The 25918-nt window shown below is 34.0% G+C and overlaps 1 protein-coding gene and 1 long non-coding RNA gene across 5 annotated transcripts in view; one reads left to right on the forward strand and one right to left on the reverse strand.

Moving 5' to 3' along the window:
* Positions 1-9296: 9296 nt before the first annotated feature.
* On the forward strand, positions 9297-15741 carry LOC147845683 (uncharacterized). The gene is made up of 3 exons (XR_015481010.1): positions 9297-11205; positions 12994-13293; positions 13617-15741. It is a non-coding gene; the product is annotated as an uncharacterized LOC147845683 (long non-coding RNA).
* Positions 9779-25918, reverse strand: part of nsfa (N-ethylmaleimide-sensitive factor a) — a 34222-nt gene continuing 18082 nt past the window's right edge. For 2 of the 4 annotated variants that reach the window (XM_087242290.1, XM_087242291.1), the window contains exons 9-22: positions 25638-25837; positions 25382-25547; positions 24628-24702; positions 24337-24524; positions 23436-23531; positions 23200-23356; positions 21631-21764; positions 21418-21484; positions 20853-20932; positions 20593-20727; positions 17933-18046; positions 17068-17123; positions 16901-16952; positions 9779-10673 (exon numbers count right to left, since the gene is read on the reverse strand). In XM_087242290.1, coding sequence (XP_087098416.1) covers positions 16922-16952; positions 17068-17123; positions 17933-18046; positions 20593-20727; positions 20853-20932; positions 21418-21484; positions 21631-21764; positions 23200-23356; positions 23436-23531; positions 24337-24524; positions 24628-24702; positions 25382-25547; positions 25638-25837 — 1499 coding nt within the window. In that variant the 3' untranslated portion in view covers positions 9779-10673; positions 16901-16921. 4 annotated transcript variants of the gene reach the window in all.

The raw sequence follows: 25918 nt of genomic DNA on the forward strand, positions 1-25918 counted from the left end.
GGTGAGGGAGGCAAGCATGAGAAATTAAAATGATCCAACTAATGTTACTTAAAAATCAGACAGCTGTTACAGAAGAACCCACGATCCTCTGTTTCACTTAGATGAAGAAAATTAAAGCTCTAAACCTTATCTCTGCTTCTCTCTCTGTCTATATATATTTAAAACAGTAAATCATTACAGTAAATCACATTTTAAATTGCAATTTTGATCAGAAAAATTGCAATTCGATTTTTTAAATAGACAGACAGTCAGATTTGTTTTAAAAAAACTGAATCAGAATTGCATAGGTCAAAGATGTGAAATCACATAAATAAAAAAGAAATCAATTGATATGTGTGAAAATAAAATGTCAAAATATGGATTAAATAACATTTCATCATAATTTGATGTTACAGATCTATTTTTATTATATAATATTATCATATTTTAAATGGTTAAAAACTTGTCAAAGTGTAAAGATATAAAATGGCTGCACCATTGTTCCCAAATAGAGACTTTTAATGTCATCAAATGATTCTTAGACTCCAAGATTGTTTGACCATTGTTACACTGAATGGCATATTAATGGGCATCTTCTGTAAATCACGCAAAAAAAAAATTCATATTCATATATTCATAATTATTTTCTCAGAAAAAAAAGACAATTAAACAACAATCAACTGTATGAACTGTATTAGACTTTTTTTTTTTTTTTGCTTTGATGCCTAAAAGCCTTTTTTCGTAGTTTTTTTCTTTTTTTTTGAATATGACTAATTGAAAAAGAGATAACTGCACTGCTGGGAGTGCCATTAAATATCATATGAATGACATCAGGCAATACATCACAGAGAATTTGCCAGTTTATGGCCTTTATTTTAAACCCAGAGCTTTAATGAATCTTTGGGGACAGCGTCTTTCATGGCTGATTTGAGTCGTTTGGCCATTTCCTTCTCTGTCAGTCTCTCTTTAAGAAGCGCTCCTCGCTGTGTGCCAACGCAAAGGAACGGCACTGAGTTCTTAGTGAAATGGGTTGTGGGGTATTGGTTTGTACATTAATTCACAGCGAGTACAGGACCACCACTGTTCAGCAGTGCTTTACTTCAGTCAGGACTTATTTTCCCTGCTGCTTTTAAAATTGAGCCAGTGAAACATCATTATGCAGAAAACTCCGTTCACAATATGAACATTTTAATAATATTCTTTCGTCTTCACAGTCATATAAGCTAAAAGGGACAGTGATGCATTATTTTATTCAAAATAAGACAAGATTACTCTAGTTCTTTTGTTTTGTCTGAAAGTTATCAGCTTTCTCTTCATCTGAAAGTGAATCATCTGATGTTAATCAGTGAATCTGATATGTCCTATCATTCAATTGTGCTGTATGCCTAGAATATGATGACTTAAAGCACATTTAAGTATTGGGTGCATGCAGTGATGGAATTACCATAATTATAATATTTCAACTGGTAAAAGCTTTTATGTCCTTGTAGAACTCACAGTTGTAATTTGGAATTTAAGAGCACATGGTCTTTGAATTGTTTTAGCTCTTGTGATTTTGTCCAAACGTGTCAATGTTGAACTGGCTGCTAATTCACTTGCAGTCAATAATAACAAAGAAATAAACAACAAAATTCTGATGATAGCAAAAATCAATTACTGCCTGCATGTGAAGAAAAAGATTACTCTGTTTTAACCCTTTGATGCTAACAACCACACTGGTGTGATCTGTATAGGCTGGAGCATGCGATCACACCAGTGTGATTAGAATGTTTCTTGTGGCATGTGATTAGCTTATTTAGATTTCAAATAATGCTTTGCTTTTCATTTTCATTCAAATAATGTTTACATTGTTTCAGACATTTAAATTAACATTATTAATATTTATGTTTTGTAAAATAGATTCCGATATTTATGGGAATGACATAAATAAGCTGTTTAAACTGTAAAATACATGTTGTTAATATATATATATATATATATATATATATATATATATATATATATATATATATATATATATATATATATATATATATATATATATATATATATATATATATATATATATATATATAATAGGTGGGTATAGATTCATTTTTAAAATCTAAATTAATATCACTGTAATCTTGGAATTAATCTACATTAAAATGCAAATTTGAATTCTGCTGAAGGCATTCAGAATATGTGTGCTACCCAAATAATGACTAAAAGTAAGTCTTTGTGAACGGGTTTCTCAAGCCTGGTGGCGCATTAAACCAGGGGCTCATCTCCTGTTTCTAAAATGCATAACAAACTGCTTGAGAAAATGTTCTACTATGATAATTCGTGATGAAAATAAATGATGTTCAATAAGATGAACTTATGTTTACCAACTGTTTATTCAGTTAAACATGAATTTTGAACTGTAGGCCTACATAAACTCGAAACAGGGATTTTTGATTACCTTAATCCCACTAAAGCCTTAAATGAACTAAAGAGAAATGGAATTAAGACATGCAAAATGCGGAAGTTTTTTCTTTCTATCCGGTGTGCATTATTAAATTCCATAACACTCTTACCAGTCTTTAGGCTGCTCCCTATTTGCATCTAATACCCCAGTTTGTCACTGGGCATGAATGGAACGCATAAACTCAACAGGTGCCTGATAGTTAGATGTGGAGCTAACAATAATCAGATTCACTCTAGTGAACTGCATCCATGTTAGCATGTCACATTTGATGTGGTAATTTGACAGCAGAAATACACACAGGTTCGAAGACTCGTTCTTGCCTGCTACAGTGCAATTCAGTCAGGTATACATCCGGGCTAAAATATCAAGGTGAAAGTCATCACAGCTTGCATTGAATAGACCCAGCTCCCAACCCATATATATATATATATATGCTCCAACTAGCTCCAACTTGCTTCAACACACCTGCCAGGAAGTTTCTAGTATATCTAGTAAGAGCTTGTTTAGCTGGTACAGGTGTGTTTTATTAGGGTTGGAGCTAAACTCTCCAGGACACCGGCCCTTTAGGACCAAGTTTGGACACCCCTGGCTTATCCATGGGGGCTGTGGTGTACAATGATAAAAATAACACACTTTCATGGAAACTTCAAAGTGATGGGTTCTAAATTATGGTCATACCAAAAAACTTATGCAGGGCGCTCAGCAAAAGTAGAGCTCCAGACTAATATTTAAGACTGGTGGCACTGGCCTTAATTTGGAGCCACGGGTTTGGATAAATGTGTCTAAAGATGTTTATTATATTATAGAGCTTGCTACAAATGGTTTTAGAACTATAGTCAAGTCCGTATAAAACAGATCCATATAAACACCTCAGTGGGAATAAAACTCCCCAAACCATCTGTTTAAGAAGAGAAAAACCTTTCTTAAAAAAAAAAAAAAAACTATTCTGCTACGTAAATGTATTAAACTGATTAATTTGCAACTGCGTTATGATTTGCCACAATTTTCCTTTCAAAAGCAACATCTTTTGTACTAATGTCAAGATAAATTTGGATGTATTTTAAAGTGCTTCTAAAGCATGGGGTCACCAACCCTGTTCCTGGAGAGCTACCTTCCTGTAGAATTCAGTCCCAACCCTGATCAAACACACCTGAACCAATTAATAGTACCTAAAGCAGCACTTAATAATTACAAACAGGTGTGTTTGGTCAGGGTTGCAACTAAAATCTGCAGGAAGGCAGCTCTCAAGGAACAGGGTTGGTGACCCCTGTTCTAAAGTATGGAGGGTAGAGCATTAATAATAAAATAACTGACATGTGTTGCAGTTCATTCATTTGACAAAATGACAAAAATACAAGAGTTTGTAATATTACAAATAAAAACATCAATATTTAAAATAAAAAAACTTTTTTTTACACTGAAAGGAGGCTAAAAGCTATATACAACTTTTTGTAAAATATTTTATTGACACGTTGGTAAAGTTAACAATTTAATAGTGTATAGTTCATTATAGTTCAATTAATACTCATGATAGCATGGCAATGCTGCACTACTTTACATCAACAAAAATTACTTTCAGCAAAACTGTACGGTAAAAACTGAATACTGCAGTCTTAGGAGTTAACTAGATTGCACCATTCACTCGTGCAGTGCATACACTGTCTGGTGCAGTCCTGTAGTAAGGTTGCAAAATGTGAGCATTTTTTCGCAGTCTGGATACCTGAGCAGGAGTATTTAAAACTTAATTGTGAAAGGGTTAAAGACAGCTCAGCAAACCTTTTGGAATAAAATGCAGAGACGGAACTAGGGTGAAACTTTCTAGTGTGCATGTGTGAAGTAACCATGAGGGCATGTTTGTGCACTTGTAAATTCAACACTAAAGTTTAGTTTAAAAAAACATCTTTCAGCTTACTAAAGGACATTTCTTGACATTTTTAGGAGTTCAAATATATTCGCATAGTTGGTCATGTACATTACAATATATATATAAAATGTGCATGAAATACTATTTCTTTTTTAAGTGTGTATGAATTGCAACACCACATAATCTGAAAACAATTTATAAAAGGAGCTTTTCAGCAGTGCAGGGGCTGTAATGTGTGTATAAACCTCACTGTTGAGCAGATGAGACAGACGCTCAGCTGTCTGAAGTTTACCAGGTTCACCACACAACATTTTCTGCTTGGTCACCTTTTTGCAACAAAAAAACACACTCATAATATTAGACAACAATGAAAACCCAGCCAGGCCTAATAATTGTGATTTACTGGGTTAGAACCCAAATCTCAGTCAAGCCTTAACAAATCACCATGAATGAGTCAGATTTATTCACTGACAAACACAAGGTGAGCAGCTGGAATTACCAATGTGATGGGCTGGTGAGCGTGGTGCTGAAGACACCCTCAGCTGTGTTTCTGTGGGCCTCCCACCAGCAGGGAAATGAAGACTGAAGTAGAACATGTGGGGATTATGCAGAAGAAGAGGAGCGGAGTATACGGATCAGAGAGATGGGGAGGCCTCTGTCATAATAGCCATGCGAAATCCTATTCCCACTGATCCCATAAAAGCACATATCAAAGTCATCACCGCAGGGCAAGGGCACAGACGCAGGCACATGAAAGTGTAAAACACACTTCTGAAGAGGACTGTGTGTGTCTGTTTGGAAATCATCTTCAGAACTGTTATTCCATTATAACATAGCCATTTCCATATCTTAATGTCATAAATATGATTTCCATTAACATTCATTTGCACAGTGGCCGAGAGAGCTTAACGTGCCGCAATTTAAGAAAACACATGCAGTTACAAAAAACGCCAGTAAAAACGGAAAAGATCGTCATCCGTTAGAGAGCACACGTGCTGCAAATCCTCACAGCGCATACTCTAGACATTAACAAACACGCTGTATTTTTTCACAATACAAACATTAATAAAACACACTGCATTTTCTCACAACACCTGCAAAAACATCGGAACACAATGGAAATGTTTTAAGGGGGCCCAAAAACATGACGGTTGCCATGTGCCATGACTATTGCTCAATGAAGTTCTAGGTGAAGGTTTATTTTAACATCCCGATTCCCGTGTCTTTTGTAAATATATCTATCAGCATTGACGAAATCAATTCCACCCACATTTGTACTTAAAATAAAATAAACTGTTGAAGAAAGCATCCATCAAGGACAACCATTCAGGAAACGTTCTGTCACATCTACTAAAAGAAATGAAAATCTTAAAGACGTTAGTGTCAAGTTTTCATGCCTTTAGAAATGGCTTTTCTGTATGGAAGTGCAATGCTTTTAGTAGCAGATTATTGCAATGTAATCTTTTTGTTGCAATTTATGGCTCAAGCTGGCTGTATTCCTGCAATCATATCTTCCACGTCTCCGTCCCAATTAGATAACAATGCTCACTTTTTAAAAGGACTCATTCATCGTGAATTTCAAGAGACAAGAGGTTCAAAGACCTTCAAACACATCCAAGAGAAGATGATATGCATTGCACATGTCTTTGCTCTTTCTTACATGCTCAACTCTTAATCTCAACCTTAGCCGTTAATTACGCAAGGTTACCATGTGGGTAGCACTGAAAAACACTTAAGATAAAAACTTACGACAGCTTCAACAGCCAGAAATGATGACCTGTATTTTGTTATCTCATAAGTAATAAAATTGAAGTTAGTTAGAAAACTGTTATAGAAAACTGTTGCAGTTTGGCATATTTTGAAAGGGAAACGATTAACTTAGAAAAGAGAGAAAAAAATGTACGTACCGATTTAATTATCAAAATTATATGTGCATCATAACAAAATTATTTAAAATCAAGGATATGTTGACTAGAGCTGGATAAAATTGTGAGCACAATGACCTAAACAACGGCATAATAAATCAGTATACAACTTTTACTGATTACAAAGGTTTTTAATGACATTAAACAACAACTCAACAGTTCAGATGCAAAAACCTCTAAGTGCAATCTGAAATTATGTTCTAAAATGAGCATTTTTCTCAGGCTCCTTTTCAGTGATTTAAGATTTATGGCAATAAAATCTAGAATTTAATGTGAAATAACTAAATATGAACATAGAAGGCTAAGATAAAGTGTTAGTTTTAGAAGATAATTTCAGACTGCATTTTCATACGGTTTTTTCTTCAACTCTTCAACTGTTATGTATTGAAAGAAATTTTAAGGCAGTTGGTTGAGTGATTGATTCAGTGACTAATTTTGTCAAACAACAAATAGTTTTGTTCATTTGTGAATCAATAGCTGTTTTTGAAACCGTCCCTCATTCACTATTCCATACATTAGCCCACTAATGTACCCCATTTCAAGCAGCGAATGAAAACAATTGAATTTGGATTATACATTTTTCATTATGTGGTATTGGCATGTGTTTTCACAATTTAAAAATTAGCAACATAGCCCTAAAGCTTGCTATTAAAAAGGCTAATTTACCCAAAAAGCCAATTACCTTAGTTTACTTAAACTCAAGGATGCCTAGTTGTATATGACTTTCTTCTTTCAGTCAAATCCAGTCAAAGTTATCTTTAAAATTACCTTGTGGTTTTCCAGCTCAGCAATAGTAGGCGTTTTTCTTCCACAGTCCAAAGAAGTGCATCCTTTCATAATCAAAATGGCTTCTAGGGGGGAAAGTACTAAAGACAATGGTATCAAACAACAAATCAAGCAGAAAAGACCCTTTTAATGCCAGTTTGTCAAAATATTTAACCTTTTCATGCTTTTCCCATCATAAATAGTCACAAACGGTACAAAAAAAGTGAAAAGCAATTAAAGGACTGATCTAGACTATATTTTAAGGCTTGGTTGTGTTTATAAGATGCAACGCAATGTGTGCTCATGCTTCACCTGTAGAAAATCAAGTATTTTTTTCATATATCTTACATTGATTATATACAGCTACTCGGCTAATGTGTAAACGACTGTAATATTTCCTAGTTTCTTCGAAAGGCCCACCCTAAAGAGGCTCTGATTGGTCAGCTAACATAAGTGCTCTGATTCGTGGATCGGCTCTAGCATGTGCTGTGCCTTTGTTGTGTAAACACTGTCAGTCAGAGAAGCTGTTAGCCATGTCAGTCTGAGCCTGAATCAGACAAAAAATGAAAAGGTCACAGCTGAACCATACCCCTGATCTCTTAAATAAAATCTGACAAGTGTCTTTCATATAAATACTCAGACTATAAGAATGTGGGAGCAATATGAGACGTTCACATATCTTTTATGAGTTTGTTATTTGAGATATAAAAAAGCAAGGAAAGCAGCCACATAAAGAGACACTGCAGTGCTGCTGCATGGTCACAGCCATGTCACCCTGCAGCCCAAGACCGGTTACTCACTGAAGCTAAGCAGGGCTGAGCCTGGTCAGTACCTGGATGGGAGACCACTAGGGAACACTAGGTTGCTGTTGGAAGTGGTGTTAGTGAGGCCAGCAGGGGGCGCTCAACCTGTGGTCTGTATGAGTCCTAATGCCCCAGTAAAAGTGAATGGGACACTATACTGTCTGTGGGCGCCGTCTTTCGGATGAGACGTTAAACCGAGGTCCTGACTCTCTGTGGTCATTAAAAATCCCATGGCACTTCTCGTGAAAGAGCAGGGGTGTAACCCTGGTGTCCTTGCCAAAGTCCCTCTATCGGCCCATCCGATCATGGCCTCCCAATTATCCCCTTCCACTGAATTGGCTCGATCACTGTCTCTCCACTCCCCCAATAGCTGGTGTGTGGTGAGCGCACTGGCGCCGTTGTCCTGTGGCAGCCGTCGCATCATCCAAGTGGATGCTGCACACTGGTGGTGGTGTGGAGAGACCCCCCTCATGATTTTAAAGCGCTTTGGGTGTATGGCCATACACAATAAATGCGCTATATAAATACACATTACATTACATTTTGCTGAAGATTATAGGTGTTTACAGCGGTTTGATGAATAATTATAAATCTGAAACTAAATGGTTAAAAGTGCCAAACAGCATTTCCTGTTGTTTACATCCTTGTTTATGTCCTCGCTACAACATATTGTTAATGCTAGACACTATACATGTAATGGATAAATTTTAGCAAATAAAATTACTCACAGGTTGTCTCACAATCCACAGCTTCGTCTATTATGGTTGGAGCTGCTCATTCTTTGAGGAGTTTTTAGCTGAATCCAGAACTCAACTGAGAAAGATTCTGGAAGCTGTCCTTTGTCAAATGCTAGCTATATATTTTTTAAATGTATATGGAAGCCCGAATACAAAAACAAAAGAAGCTCTGTGGAAAAAGTAGCGTTTGGATGCCATTTTAGCTTTCTCTGCCATAACATTACAGCGCCTCTGGCCACGCCTCTTCACTGTGCAGGGTGTGCGCACGTGGTGAATGCGTGTAACCTGAAGCTTTTGTAATCTCATTTACCCGGATTTATTTTTTTATAGTCCCCAAACTTTGTTCGCTTTAGGCTTTGTTAAACTAACCCTGTAAAAGGCAATGTCTGCATTTGCATTAAACTTGAACGTATTACATTCAGAGATGTTCAATCCAGGCTCATTCTGAAAACATAGTCCAGCGGACGTTTCTGGAGACCGTGAAATACGTCCCGGGAGGTACGTATTTGTGCAGTTTTTTTTTTCGTATCTTGAACGTCTCTCGCCAGTGCCGTTTGCGCCCGCACTGTTCTCACGTCAACCCACCAGAGGCCACTGTCTGACTGACCGAATGATTGACTGTGCGACCAGCCAATCGGCTGACCCACCCTCCTTCCCTGAACCTAACCAGTTTTACCGATTGACCCGCCCGCCTGCTCACTTCCCTAAACCTGAGCAACAATTTAGAAAAGCCGTCTAGAAAAAGAAATGCCCTTGTCAGTTTTTTTTTTTTTTACCACATTTTTGGATTTCACTGCATTCTCACCCTGTTATGAACTCGTTCGCTTTATTTTTTGGATTCTGTTTTTGTCTTACCTGATTTCTGGACGCCTTTGTCAACTCCTCCTCTCTGCATCTGAAGTCAGCCGACGCACACGATGAGCTGACCGGACAAACTGACTGCAGCGGTCAAACTGACTGGTAAGCGGTCAGCCGGCAAGCGGGAAAGGGAATGGCGTCACACCGCCCCGTAGTGTTCGCTTAAAAAAATGAAATGCAGCCATACGTACCTCCTGGGACGTATTTCTCTCCAGAAACGTCCGCTGGACTACGTTTTCAGAATGAGCCTGGGTTGGACATGTTGTTTATGTTCACACAGCTACATTACACATCAACTAAACTTCAGAAAATGATATCAGTGGACCACCCTTTTAATTAAGCATAAATAAATGCAATAAGTTTACAACATCACAAAGGTGCATAAACTTACCGAGAGCTTATCTTTTGTTTTGTTTTTTTATTGCAGTAATATAATTGTGCATCTGGCCGTACATCTCCAATAGTCATAACAGATCATAGAGCTCTGGACATTGAACACTGGTCACAGAAACCATATGAAAGAATGTGCAGGCAAAGAAAAGAAATACATAAAACAACATATTCATGAATATTCATTTTCGGAAAAAAAAACTATCTACACACACTACACTTACACAGATAAATACAGTCACACACGGTTCACTCTAAACCTGATCTAGAGCCTTTATTGATACACACACACACACACACACATACACTCAAACACAAGTGTAAAACTGATCTCCAATATAATTTTATCTCTGACACCGTAACCAGAATCTACATTCAAACTAAAACAAATAGCACGGACATTTTGTTTTAAACCTATGTACAATATCGAATAACACTGTGATCTATATGTCGTTTTCTTGTGTTACCACAACACAATCACAAAGGTAGGGCTTCAGCGTTTGCACACCACGAACAGCACGGCTCATCTTCACTACTGTAAATACACACACTAACAGCTTCCTTATATCATACTTTTGAGATTCAGGTTGCATGATATAGTCTCACAATATATGTTTTGCATCCAGCAGCATATATACAATTATTTTTTTAATCTTTACATCTTCATGGCTTTCTTTGAGCAGATTGGAACGTATATTTAATGTAAACAAACAGCGTACAGAAGTCTTACACAAAGCACAAGACGATATTTGATATTGGTTGGATATGAAGTGTGATCTCCGTCAGGTTATATCTGTTACATTTGTGAAGGTGGAGTTTGGCTGGAGTTTTTTTTTTTTTTCGGGAACATGCAGAAGGTTGAAAGCGTCTCCTGTCTTCTGTTACTCGAAGAAGCCGCGGTCTCTGCAGAGAGAAGGATGCGGAGGATGTGAGGAGGGGTTTTTGCTGTAGGAGTGTGTGCGCTGTATGTGGCTTTGGCTTTTGGTTTCACCTCGGCCCCTTGATGTTTGGGCACAGTCCAAATTTACAGACAAGCTCTGGCACACAGACTCTGTGACTTTGATGGCTGCCATCTGAAAGTCAATCATTAGCAGTAGTGACTGTTTTTCTAGGAGATAAATCAACATGTTCTGATTTAACCCTATGCATGTCCAACCTCTTAGTGTGCACTGCAGGACTGGTGCAAATTCAGGAAAAATGTCATAGTTTTTCAGTTTATAATATCACTATTAAAGTCATTATTATACTTTTTAAAATCATTAAGGCTCCCTTTCTAAAAAATAAATATATATTTTAAAACGGATCAGTCTATAGGCATCCAAAATTACATTGTAAAAAATCAGTTAATTAACATTTCCATACTTTGTGTTTTCAGTTTATTTATTGTTGTGAATTGCATTATGGGATGTTGATCTCTGCAACTTTCAGCTCAACAGTTTAACAAAGTGACTTTTATTGACATTTTAGTAGTTTCTAATAATATGATATGAAAAAAAAAAATATATATATATATACAGTTGAAGTCAAAATTATTAGCCCCCCTGAATTATTAGACCGCTTGTTTATTTTTTCCCCAATTTTTGTTTAACTGAAAGTAGATTTTCTCAACACATTTCTAAACATAATAGTTTTAATAACTCATTTCTGATAACTGATTTATTTTATCTTTGCCATGATGACAGTAAACAATATTTTACCTGATATTTTTCAAGACAAAAAAAGAAAAAATAAAGCTAAAAGGGGCTAATAATTTAGTCCCTAAAATGGTGTTTAAAAAACTAATAACTGCTTTTATTCTAGTCGAAATAAAACAAAATAATTAAATAAAAAAATAAAAATATTATCAGACATACTGTGAAAATTTCCTTGCTCTGTTAAACATCATTTGGAAAATAGAAGAAAAGAAGAAAAAAAATTGAAGGGGGCTAATAATTCTGACTTCAACTATATATGTATACATACACATATATGGTGAAATAAATCTGTAAAATGCACTGGAAGCTTAGTACAAGGTGTTTGCAAGGTAATATACAACACCAACCCAGACAAACTATCACTTTAAAAACAATTCTATTCAAAACTTTTTAAGGTTAAAAAGTTGTCAAAGGAAAGATCAGTCTATCATATTGTGATCGAAAAGCATAAATAAACAGAGAAAATAAAAAAATAAAGCACAAAATATGGAAAACTGCTAATTTACGTATTATTTTTACAGTTGACAACAAGACTGTATGTTTTCAGAGCCATAGTGTTTCTTTACAACATGTCAGCACAATATTTTGGTCTGGTATGCAGAATACAGCATTTAGTTTTGCAGATCTGTGAGAATAAAGAATGTTTCACATCATTGCATTGATGTAGACATGAGTGAATCATAATTGATATGCTATTTTCTTGAGAAATAATGTTTTTGAAGGTGAAGGTAAATGTTGCTTGTGTGCTTACTTATGGTATATTAAAATGAAAATGAGATTGTTTTAAATCATCGAGTGGCCGTCTAACTAAAGACTTAATGTGATTGACTGTAGGATAAAAGGGTGGTGTGAGAGGATTGTGTCATACACTAAGAAAGGCATTGTGAAACGTCTGTTTTGTCTCACCTGAAGAATGTAAAATAAAAATGATACAAAGCAGTTATTTAATGAGTGTGAATCATGACCTTCTGAATAATAAAGAATGTTTTGGCAAATGCAAAACATTTCAGAAAATAAAGTAAAAACCTTTATATTTTAGTAATTAACTGCCATGTGAACTTACACTAAAGGCTGTCGTACTTGGTACAATTTTTTATTGTTTTAGCTCATATGTGACTTTTGTTCCCATCAGGAGAAGGTAACCAAATAACTAATACTCATATGCTCTTAGCTCACATCGTGTGAGATGAATTTTCATGAGCTCCTGATCATTTTTTCAACATGTCAAAATAGTTCTGGAGCTGTCAGTGTTAACTCCTGAGACAAATTCTGTCAATTTATTAAAAGTTTGCCATTTATGAGAATTAACTTCATAATGTCTTCCTGTATCCGTTTTTGGCATCGAATTTCATGCAGTTGCTTTGGAATTTGCCGGTTCATGTCATCTATACTGCATCCGAATGGTTTTTACATAAACTCATCATATCAGAATTTGCACGCCTTTAGTTCAATAAACCTTGTCATCCTACTGCAAGTCAGCATTTATTTTTGATTTCAATGCTCCAAACCCTATAGACCCTTTTTACAAGACTGTTGTAATACGTTTAACGGTCATCACAATCTTAAATCCCTGAAAGTTTTTAATATTTAGATTTTTTTTTAACGTATAAACAGTTATATGCATTTATCAATGTATTATATAATCTTTGCATCAAATTACAAAAAACAAATTACCGCTTGTACGAGGTGTTTCTAATGCAGCGTCTATGGAGCTGAGAGTAAATTTGAAGTTATTCTCTCCTCTGGCTGCTGTCATCAGTCTCACATAATTTTTTCCTTTTTCGGAAAGTCTTGATAACACTATCGTGGAGTTTTTCTTTTATTAATTGGTCACACTTTACAATAAGGTTCTTTAGTTAATGTTGAGTAATGCATTTACTAACATGAACAAACATTGAACAATACATTTACTACAGTATTTATTCATGTTAATAAACGTTAGTTAATGAAAATACAGTAGTTCATTGTTAGTTCATGTTAACTCCTGGTGCATTAACTAATGTTAACAAGCATGGACTTGAATGTTAATAATGCATTAGTAAATGTTCAAATATGATTAATAAATGCTGTACATGTGTTGTTCATGATTAGTTCATGTTAGTAAATGCATTAACTAATGAACCTTATTGTAAAGTGTTACCTATTAATTCAGCAGATAGGATTGTAAAAATATTATTTGTTGTACTCTCCCATTCACTGCGCTCTACGTTTACCCAACTATGACAACTTGCAACTGCAACCTTTTAATCTACTGACCCTTATCAGGCATTTAAACACCAAAATCACACCATATGCTCTAAATAAAAACTCAATCATCATTTAATAGGTGCAATCAGACTGGATTGACAACATGCTTCCACTTTTTTCCACTGAAGAAAGGTGACGCCCAAAGATGGCGACTGAGATCTTATACTGATGACATCATTTGGAGCCAGATTTTGACTCCGCATCTTGAATTGGAGCCAGGGAATAATAGTCTTGACCATACTCTTGCAGACATGAATAATTTATAACAAAATCATTAACAGCAATCACTTGTTTTTAGCCCTCACAAGGCTAAGACTTTGCTTGTTGTCTTCACTATAGCTGGCTAATAGCATTTATCTACTAATTAGCTAATAAAGCACAGACTTAACTATTATGATTCTTCGGTTAGTACAATTTATGGACAAAACAACTCATTTTATCCGTCTGAAACAACACATCTTCTACTGCTTCACTCAGAAAAGCTGTCAATCATTGCTGTCAATTAAGATGTCACTCCTCACATATATAGCAGTCAGCTAATTAAAACGTATTAACAAACATTCATGACTATTCATTTAAAAAATGCCTAAAATAGCAGAATCTGGAAGGAGAGGTTTATGACCTCTACCACAGTCAGCCATAAGGGGGCGATTGAAATGTTTTGGTACTGAATTGTATCGATTCAATTCGATTTTGATAAACTCTCGTTTCAATACTTTAACAATTCTTGATTTGATTCAGTAAATATAGATTTAATACTTAAGCTACTGACATTTCTAAAAACGAACAGTGAAAAACAAATTAAATCTTTTGGCTTGCCCTTTTGATTTAATCAGTATCATGCCATATTTATTATTCATATTTTTTATTTACACTCTATCAATAGTATTAGATGGTAACTAATGACAATTACAATATTACAAAATTGTTAGATTTTTAAGAATTAATTTAAACATGTATCAGCTTTTATTGAATTCTTCCTGAGAAAACTTGAAGCAGAATGTGCCGTGCATCCTTTTGTAGGTGCATCCCTCTTTCCTTTGATTCAAATATAAACATAAGTAAGATTCTAGAAGTTTCTTGAATTCGCAGTGGGAAAGTCTGACCCCTGCAGCTCTGAAAAGGAACATCTACATAAGCTTATACACAATAAATTAAAGTGTGGTCAACACATCCAACTACAGCATTAAACTATACAGTATTGTCCCATCCAAATGTTTGCAGTTAATATAAGCTTTATCTTATATAAGCTTTTGAAAAACTCTCAATCTCATGCACATTTAGTAAAATATCAGTTTAAATATCTGTTTACTATAGAATATTTTTAACAATCCTTATATTACCATCATTATTCCAGTCTTTAGTGCCATGTGATCTTTTATCAAATTAGTATGCTGATTTGCTCAAGAAAAAAATATATTATGAATCTTGGATAACGTTCAAAAGAACATGATTTATACTTTAGTAACATTTCAGACATCTTTTATTTTAATTACAATTTTATCACACCCTAAGCAGAGATGCCAAAAGTACACAAATCCTTTACTCAAGTAGAAGTACAAATACTCATGTTTAAAACGACTCTGATAAAAGTTGAAGTACTGACTGCACTTTTGTACTCAAGTAAAAGTAAAGAAGTACAGCCTCAAAAATGTACTTAAGTAAAAAGTACCTATTACAACTACATGTTTTAGGTTTACTAGGTACTGTAGGTAAATATCCAGTTTCCCCCGATTTATCATCATCTTGACGCAAACTCTCAGTGTTCATCATATAGTTTTGCCACTGTTGGAACAAATTCTAAAAATAATTTTATAGACCTGTATATATTCATTAGTAAATGTAACTGCTTACATTTTACACTGAATTTTTCCTAAAATAAATTAAATTTTTAAAAAATTATATTTGAATATCTTTTATTAAATATATTGAAATGATATTTTCTTTTGCTAAAATAAATACTATGGTATTTTGACAGTATTTTTTTTTTTCTCTCTCATACATAACCCGATATTTTTCAAGGTATTGTGGTAGGCTACTTATAGTGAGTTTGGATTAATCTGATTGGCTCACTCATGATTGTAGATGAGAGACTAGCTGCGGTCAATCATATCACATGCTCCTCTTGAAATTAGTTTATAAAACTTCACAACATGTGCATGATCTTTTTTCACAGGTTAAATTCAGTATCTTTTGCATTATATTTTTATTCAGAAATTGCTCAGTATAGTTACTTTTGTTGTTGTAAAACATTTGTAAAAAATTATTGAAGAATAATATGCCTATATGTAAAATCATATAGTCCATTAATTAAAAAAATGCAAAACAACATAAATTCTGTTTACGAAATATGAACTCATCAGAAATAAAGGAAATAAATCTTAAGTATTTGATTGTTTTAGTACTAAATGTACAAATCTTCACACTAGTTTTTACGATATTAGACTGAAAGACCAGAGAAATCCTGTGCAGTATGAACGGACGTTGACAAAAGACTGTTAACCTTCAGCATATGTATGGCATATTTTTGAACTGGAATGTGTGCCTCTTGTTTTCCTGTGATCTGATTAAGCAAAATGTGTCTTATTACCGTGTAAACGGAGCAGCATCAGTCATGTTAAATTTGCCATCTCCCTCTGTCTCATCTGCATAGTCATCCTTGCCTTTCTCATAGAAATCTTCATAAACTGTATATACTGTACATATACTGTATATGGTGCGTGATAGCCTGGGTTGAAAAAGCCACTGCGCCCAATGACAAAAAATAGATTGACTGCATCAAAAAAGTGCTCAAATTGCACAATGACAAGAAATAATAGATCGCACCACCAAACACATGAAAATGAAAGTAACGAGTCTAGTTTAAAATTATAAGGAGTAGAAAGTACAGATATTTGTGTAAAAATGTAAGAGGTAAAAGTAAAAAGTTGTCAAAAAAAATAAATAGTGGAGTAAAAACAAAAAAATCTACCTAAGTACAGTAACAAAGTATTTGTACTTCATTACTTCCCATCTCTGACCCTGAATAAAAAAAATATACTCTGAACAGATATAAGGGTAGCTGACATGGAGTTACTACAGGGTACTAGTTTTCAGGTTCTATATATTTACAGTAAAACTAAGGACCAAGAAATTTAAAAGCAACTACTCTGATGGTCCTAAATACAGCACATCTAATACCTCCCTTACCATTGCTTTTCACCGGTAGAGTTAAATTCGAATGTGATTGTTTTCATCCAGCCTGAAATTGAAAACACTCTTAAAGCCCGTTTAACTCTGATTTGATTTTTGTGAGTCAAGATTGCTTTTAGGATGTGCCAAATATGCAACATAGTTGTGTAGTGCTGAATACTTACGCTCCCTCATCTTTGAGTAGAGAAAGGAACTTGCTAACTCTGTACTCCTGATCCATCTGAAGAGAAGAGAGTAAACACAACATGCTATAAATAAACCTTCAATTTTGTTGGTTTTCTGAAAGTCCCTGTGTCACAAGATGAAGCGAGCTCATGAGATTGCTAGACAGAACATTTGATGCACCGTGCAATTCTTCAGCGCATGAAACCGCTATAAAAAGCACAGAAAAGCAATTGAATTATTTAGACCGCCTTTCGTAAAGTATGTTAGAAGGCTGGTTGAGCTCATTAAATTTCTAGTCCACACTTCTGGCAACATGAAGAGATAAAAACCCAAAGCAAAGATACTAAGAAAAAGCATGCACCTAAAAATAAAGAGATTTGTTTTACTGTGATGCCATGGAAAAATAATGGGATCAGGATCAGTTATTCAGAGTATATAGATCATTTCAATGTGGTGAAGTCACTGGCCCATGAACATTTCCTGCTTGCTGTCAAACTATTTGATATCTGTAACAAGAGGTGATTCAATCATAACTTGATGTTAGAACAGCTATCGTAACATTTTTTATCAGTATGTGAAGCTTTTTGGACTTTCAGAAGCTATTAAAATGTAAAACAGGATATACGTCATGACAATTGTTATTGTTTACATCCCCAAAAATGGTCTATATATTTTTTGATCTTTAATCATGTTTGACATTTTAAACTTTTTAAAATCTTTTGTTTAATGGAAAGTTTTACATTCAACTGTTGTTGTCAATAAAGATATATTTTTTCAGAGGGCTTCTTCGACTCCTAATTTTTAATTTGAGTGCTTTCAGCAACGGTCTAAGATGTAATAACTGTTCAGTCCACTGAAGCTTACCTGCAGAGACATTTCAATAAGCATGAGCAGCTTCTTAATGCCAATCCACACTCTTTTGCCTTTCACATGCTGGGCGATGGTGGTTCTCTCAGCATCTGTGAAGCTCCCCAGGAGCTTGTAATTGGCAGAAAAAAAACAGGATAAGTATAATAAAAAATAACAATTTATAGATGTAAACGAAGTAGAAACATTTTGTGCCAGCATTTTATCCTGAGCGTGGTTAAATAGCGCCATCTACTGGCAACACTGCATATCTCGCGCTTCTTCAGATCTGATAGTAACTTCCATAGCTGTTTGCGAATGCAAAGTGTGTGGAAAATGTCAGATCAAAATGCATAATAAATGGAGTTGTTGTCTTTCATTAAAGAAATAAATGATTCTGAACTACTTGAACGAGTCGTTCGTAATTCCAGTCTGACTTCCTGCAGAAGGTTTATGAACAATTTGCATAATGTCAGCCGATTTCTTCATTGCCTGTCATGAGTATTTTCAAACCCTGTAGATGAAGATGAGGCCAGGAAGATTTTTGCTGTGTGCTGTATGTATGCAGTACTCTAGATATCTGCATAGTAATATCTAGATGTTTTTATTTCATAACATAAAATTTTTTTTTACAAGATAGTAGGATAGCAGTATGTGTGCCATCAGGGCTGTAATGCCGAGTTCAGACTTCATGACAGCAAACCTGTCGGCAAGCCATAATCGGGGCTAAAATCACGCAGTCTGAACTAGGCATTAAGAGAGCTAAGATTTTATTACATCAAGCTGTTAAAACTTTTACAATATACAAACAAGCCAGATCCAAACATTTAATGTGAGGATTATCTTACATACAGTTGAATTCAGAATCAGTAGCCCTCCTTTGAATATTTTTTTCTCTTTTAAATATTTCCCAAATGATGTTTAACAGAGCAAGGAAATTTTCACAGTATGTCTGATAATATATTTTCTTGTGGAGAAAGTCTTATTTGTTTTATTTCGACTAGAATAAAAGCAGTTTTAAATTTTTTAAACACCATTTAAGGACAAAATTATTAGCCCCTTTAGGCAATTTTTTTTGATTGTCTACAGAACAAACCATCATTATACAATAACTTGCCTAATTATCCTAAACTGCCTAGTTAAACTAATTAACCTAATTAAGCCTTTAAATGTCACTTTAAGCTATATAGAAGTGTCTTGAAAATATCTAGTCAAATATTATTTACTTTCATCATGGCAAAGAAGAAATAAATCAGTTATTAGAAATGAGTTATTAAAACTATTATGTTTAGAAATGTGTTGAAAAAATCTGCTCTCCGTTAAAGAGAAACTGGGGAAAAAAATAAACAGGGCGGCTAATAATTAATGGGGCTAATTCTGACTTCAACTGTATATGACGGTGTATGTTAGCATTTTTATTACCAGCTGGTCATTTTTGTACATTTGTTAGACAGCAAAACTGCACATTTAAAGCCATTGATGTGCAAAAGCTAGCCCTGTCATGATAACAGTTTCAATTAAATATTGTATCATGTTTTTTTTCATTCAGTATCCAATTTAAAAGCCATCAGTTAATGAATTGGTTATCAGTTACAATGTAATGTAACTTAGGGCAGCACAATATATCGTTTCTGCATCGATATCACAATGTGATTATTCCAAATAGTCACATAGCAGAATATGCAATGTTGAGTCTGGATTATATATCGTCATTTGCATGTGTGTGACTGTATGAGGATTTTAAAAGGATCCATGCATAAGAAATTGTACCATCTGTAACTCTTTTAATGATTAAATGTATTGAATTATTTTTAAAATGTATTATTTTTACATTGGATTATTCAATTACTGTATCTAAATACTATTAGACTCATCAGAAAACCATAACACACTTTAATGAATGTGTATGTTTTGCTTTATTGTATTTATCTGCGCTTGTAGATGGTTTATTATATTTAATGTAGAAGATTTCAATCTAAAATTATAAATTGGGTAAAACTGTATTCATGTCGCAATATATATTTGCAGAAATGGTCACACTTTACAATAAGGTTCATTAGTTAATGTTAATAAATGCATTTACTAACATGAACAAACAATGAACAATACCTTTACTACTATTACTATGTTCATTGTTAGTTCATGTTAACTCATGGTGCATTAACTAATGTTAACAAGCATGGAGTTGAATGTTAATAATGCATTAGTAAATGTTCAACAATGGTTAATAAATGCTGTGATGTGTTGTTCATGATTAGTTCATATTAGTAAATGCATAACTAATGAACCTTATTGTAAAGTGTTACCACAGAAATATAGCAATTTTTGATATTTTTTAAAAATCGTGCTGCTGTAATCTAATTGCACTATTGCTATTGATAAAATCCAACTTGGTCGACCTCTCTTTGGAAAGTTTGGAAAAATTAAACACCACTGTGGATACTTGAGCAAAGCATTTAACACACTGCCAAAATAAGTGATGCTGAAACAATTATTATTTTATTTAATTAAAAAAAAAAAAAACTACTGTTAGAAACCAAAACAAAATTTGAAGCCTTTAACGTAGTATAACTTGGGTTTTTGCATTTTATCATCTTTAATTTTTTCCTTTTGGATTTTTTAGGGTTGTACAGACTGCCTCAGTGTTCATTGTAGAATGGTCTTTTGATTCAGCTCACCTCTAGAGCTTCAACCAGATGATCCCCACTTGAGATATTCTGCACGTGGATGGTGGTGCTGAACGCATCCAGCATCTCCATCTCCTGCAGGACGTCTTTACGGCTGGTGGTGCCAATGATAAGCAGCTTACGACCCTTAAGGTGAAAATAAAGACCATTCATTAGACATCACCATAATCAAATGGTCTTACAGCACAAAGAGCAATGGATTCAAAGACAGAAACACAAATGTGTATTAATGGCTCATATGCACATCTTACATGAGGGGGAGTCTTCTTCAGTAACACCAGCAGGGCTTGAAGAACCAGGTTGGAGAATCGAGGGCCGATCGGCACGTAATCTGGTTCATCACACATAATCGATAGTATGGCGTTAATATTGTAACATATTATAACATTTATTATAATGTTCTTTCATTCCAACAATTAGCATTTTTTATTGGGACTTCACATAATCATATATGTATACAATAGCTTTTATCTAATACATGTTAATGTGGGAGGGAAGATAAAACATTTACATTAATATGTTATATTATATATTATTATACTTGAATATATATATATATATATATATATATATATATATATATATATATATATATATATATATATATATATATAATTATATTATATATTATATTATATACTTTAATATATATTTATATCATTTTAAAAACTTTAGTTTTATTTTAATATGTTTTTTAAAAATGTAATTTGTTATATTAATTCAACAAATTTTCCCATTTAAGAGCCATTCTTGAAAAAAACAATTAATCGACAATAATAATAATAATTTTTTAATTGTAAATAGCAAATGTCTAACCTAAGAGGCGCTCAATGTCATCAACCACGACACAGCTGAGCTGAGACTTGTAGGCATCATCGAAGATCTGAAAAGTAAATAATAATTAAAATTTTAAATGATGCAATGCAACTACTTTGTGTTTGAGAAGGCTGATAAAACTGTGAATAGACTCTAAATCAGTATATTCTTCAATGTATTTGTGAGATACTATACTGTATATTAACCACTAACCTTCTTGATTGCCTGGCATTTGGAGATCTCTGAGTGGCCGATCATCTTGTCTGGAGAGCAGATCTTAATGAATGGGAACTGCGAGTCCTCTGAGATTTTGGCAGCCAGAGCTGTCTTTCCACTGTGAGGAGGTCCTGACGGGAAAAACAAAAACTTCATGTAATATATAAACACATACTGTATATAAACACAGTTATTGGCATTTGAAAGCCTGAGGATTTGTAATACAGCAGTGTTTGAGCCAGTGTTCATTTTGGCAGCATATTTTAGATTTAGTTTAATCATATTACAGTCTTCTGAATCATTGTAGGTTCAGTCTAGTTTTAGACCACTAAAAGTTCTGACGTTTTAGTCTAGTTTTAGTCAATGAATATTTGACATTAAGATTGTTATCAATTAACCTTGCAAGCAATCTACTCTGTCCAAAACTACAATATTTTCCCCATATTAGATTTTTCTTTTCATTTAAAATATATATGTACATTAATGTGTTTGCCAGCCCTGCAACAATAGTCAGAGTACTGTATGATTGACCATTAAACTTCAACTGTTTCACTTTGTATATTGTATTTTTGCATCTTTGGAGATATTCTTTCAGCATTTATAGATGTACAAGTTTTATTTTAAAACTGCATAACATCAGTTATCACAGCCAGGAGGACCAAAGAGCAGGATACCTTTCACATGCTTACAACCTGCAGAACAAACAACATCTCACATTTACACTAGATAAATATACTTCTACATTAGCACAATATGATTATAAACATCAATGTAGAAGATGAAGATGTTTGCATTTTCCTGTTCTGGAACATGAATGACTTTTATTATGAAAGGAACAAACAGCACATACCCATGCCATATCAATACACAGTACAGATATATATATATATATATATATATATATATATATATATATATATATATATATATATACACTGTATATATTAATGCTATACTACTATTGTTTGTTTTGACGTAATATTTGTTTATGTGCTGTGTATATTTATTATGTATATCTAAATACACACATGAATGCATATATTTTAGAACATTTTTATTTATATTTATTATTAGAAAGATTTATATGTATAATAAACAAATTCTATATAAATAAAACTATTTATTCAATAAAAAAAATGTGTATAGTTTTTGTTCTTATGTATGTGTGTGTATCACAATAACATAATACACACACATGTATTATGACAAAACAAACTTTTATTTTGGATGCGATAAACATTTGCCCAGTACTAATATAAATTATGATTATTATTTAAACAAATATGCTTCTTTGATGTATAAAAAGATAATATTACAATTATATATATAAAAAAATTCAGTTATTTAAAATATTTGGTTAGATGTTAAGCCACAGTAGCAGGAATGTTTTTTCAAGTTTGGATGCTTACAATATTATCTGTACTTCATAAACAATAACACTGAGTGAAAATGGTCATTGATTAACATGCATGGGATGTTCTCAAATAATTATTTGATACATGTATTTGTAATGTAAAAAAAAAAAAAAACATTGATTAAGTGTTACAGTTAAAAAACAGAGCTCACCCTCCAGAAGCACAGACACCAGCGGAGTGCGGTCGCTGTTCTTGGTCTGCTGCACCAGCAGTTCTCCGTCCTCCAGCACTCGGGTCACTGGATCTCCCCACTTAATGATGCCGTTCATGATGTAGCTGGAATAGTCCTCTTGGTTGGTGCCAAAAGCCTAACAAGATACAACAATCGCATGTTTTCAATCATTCTGGTGATGAAATAATAAATTACTCAACAAGACTGATACTCACAGGTTTAATGTCGTTATTCAAGGACGCCATGAAATCTGTTCGAGTGACCTGTAGCTTTTCTGCTCGCTCCATGTCCACCTCTACGGTAGATGTTGCCTGAAATACAGTTCAGAGCAAGTCAGGTCTTCACCAATCATAGCTGAATATTAGTTAAGCCAATCACATTTGAGGATCAGTTCCATAGGGACTAGAACATTTTAAGTTTACTAGGTTTGATGGTGTTTATGCAACAACAAAAAAGTAAAACAATGTGTCTGGAGTGCTTGTAACGTTAATTACAGGTATCCTAAGAGAAAGTCAGATGGAATGTATTTTATTCCATTTCCTAAATACAATAAAACAACTCCTTGTTTACAAGATCAACAATGATATATATATATACTTTACATTTTGTTTGGGTAAACTGAAGCAACATTGCTTATAACTCTGCTAACATCACCTTAAGTTATCCACAATCAATACAGTATGCAAAAACACAGCATTGGGCTATGGTAAGTTAGATATCTAATACAGCGCTAACATTAGCTAACTTGAGCTAACATTAGCTAAAGCTATTTGCAAAATGAGTTTTATTTTATGTTACCCTGTGCACGGAAACAGTGTTGATCCTCAATGTTTGTTGTATTTAATGATATTAACATGCGGCTTCCTCCCACTTTGTTGGTATTGTGATTTATAAACCCTGACTATTCTTGTTATTCCCTATATTTGTTTTTGTTCTAAGACCAATTTAAATTCCACTTGGTCCTTCTGTGTCCAAAATGCATCAAAAATATCTTGAAATCACATTGATTCCTATTTACAGTTTACATTCACCAGCATTAGGTGCTGGCTGGGCCTACTGATAGGTCAGTTATATCATTGCTAAGGAATGTGTAGTGCATTGTACAGTGCTTTTCACCTTAATGTGACGGTTCATGGCAGTGGATTGTGCAGCTCTGACCAGACCCTCCAGTTCAGCTCCACTGTAGTTCTTGGTCTCCGCAGCCAACTCTTTCACATCCACATCAGAAGCCAGGAGTTTAAACTCTCGCATCTTAGCTGTGTGGATGTTCAGGATCTGAACACGACCCTTCTCATCTGGCAAACCTGGGGGATGAGACAAAGACATATACAGTAGGTGACAATGAGCAGACATGAAGAAAGGGTATGATATGTCTAATGTATAAAGACCAAAGCTCTAAAGTCCTACCGATTTCCATCTTTACTTCAAATCGGCCAGGTCTCATCAAGGCTTCATCTATCAGGTCAGGCCTATTAGTCATGCCTTTCAGATAAAGACAAATTCACAGATTGAAGGAGATAAAAAGACAATAATTGTGACTTTTATTTGGCATATCATAAGAATTTGAGAAGCAAACCAATATTGTTTTATATAATAATAATAATAATAATAATAATAATAATAATTATTATTATTATTATTATTATTATTATTATTATTAATATACAACTAAAGAATAGTATTAGTAAATGTAGGTAAATATTACTGTTAAGGCAATAAACAAAGGCTAATAAATAATATTAATAATGATGTTGTATAACAACAACATTAATGTATACCATTTTATGATAATTATAATTATATTAATTAATAATACCAATAATGTTATTATTGTGATAATCTTTTTGTAGATATTCTAAAAGGCAAAGGATGTTATGGACCAATCATCAGTTATAATAACAACAATAATTTGGTGTGTTTATTAGTTAATTTATTTTTTAATAAGTCACAATTTTCACCATATACTTCAACTACAATAGTTACTTCTAATAGTAATGATCATAGATTAGTTGTTATTGTTTATATTTTTAAAAGTTGTTAGATTTTTCATTAACTCAAAGAATAACAATATTTCTTATCGTTTATTGTTGTTAACTTAATGATTGTTTATTTCATGAGTCACATCAGATCACACCGAAGAAAAAAAGCTACTCCTATTTACCGATGACGAGGATGTTGTTGAGCTGCTCCACTCCGTCGATCTTGGACAGCAGCTGGTTAACCACAGTGTCGTGCACACCTGTGCTGCTGGCGCCTGTACCACGCTGCTTACAGATGGCATCCAGTTCATCAAAGATGATGATGTGCAGACCGCTGTTAGCACCCAACTGCACAAAAACACACACAACATTACAATTAAGACACAGAAGAGATTATAATATAGTAGGACAGTGTATTTGTGAGGAGAAACTTTTCACCCTTTTCTGTTCCTCCTCAGCATCCGCGAACAGTTTCCTAATGTTGGCCTCAGACTCTCCCACGTACTTGTTGAGGATCTCTGGTCCGTTGACTATCTTTGGCTCTCTGGCGTTTAGCATTTTACCGATCTGTCTGGCCATCAGTGTTTTACCACAGCCAGGAGGACCAAAGAGCAGGATACCTTTCACATGCTTGCAACCTGCAGAACAAACAACATCTCACATTTACACTAGATAAATACACATCTACATTAGCTCAATATGGTTATAAACATCAATGT

The sequence above is a fragment of the Danio rerio genome, chromosome 3 (assembly GCF_052040795.2).
Source record: "Danio rerio strain M-AB ecotype USA chromosome 3, GRCz13ab, whole genome shotgun sequence".
Classification (NCBI taxonomy): domain Eukaryota; kingdom Metazoa; phylum Chordata; class Actinopteri; order Cypriniformes; family Danionidae; genus Danio; species Danio rerio.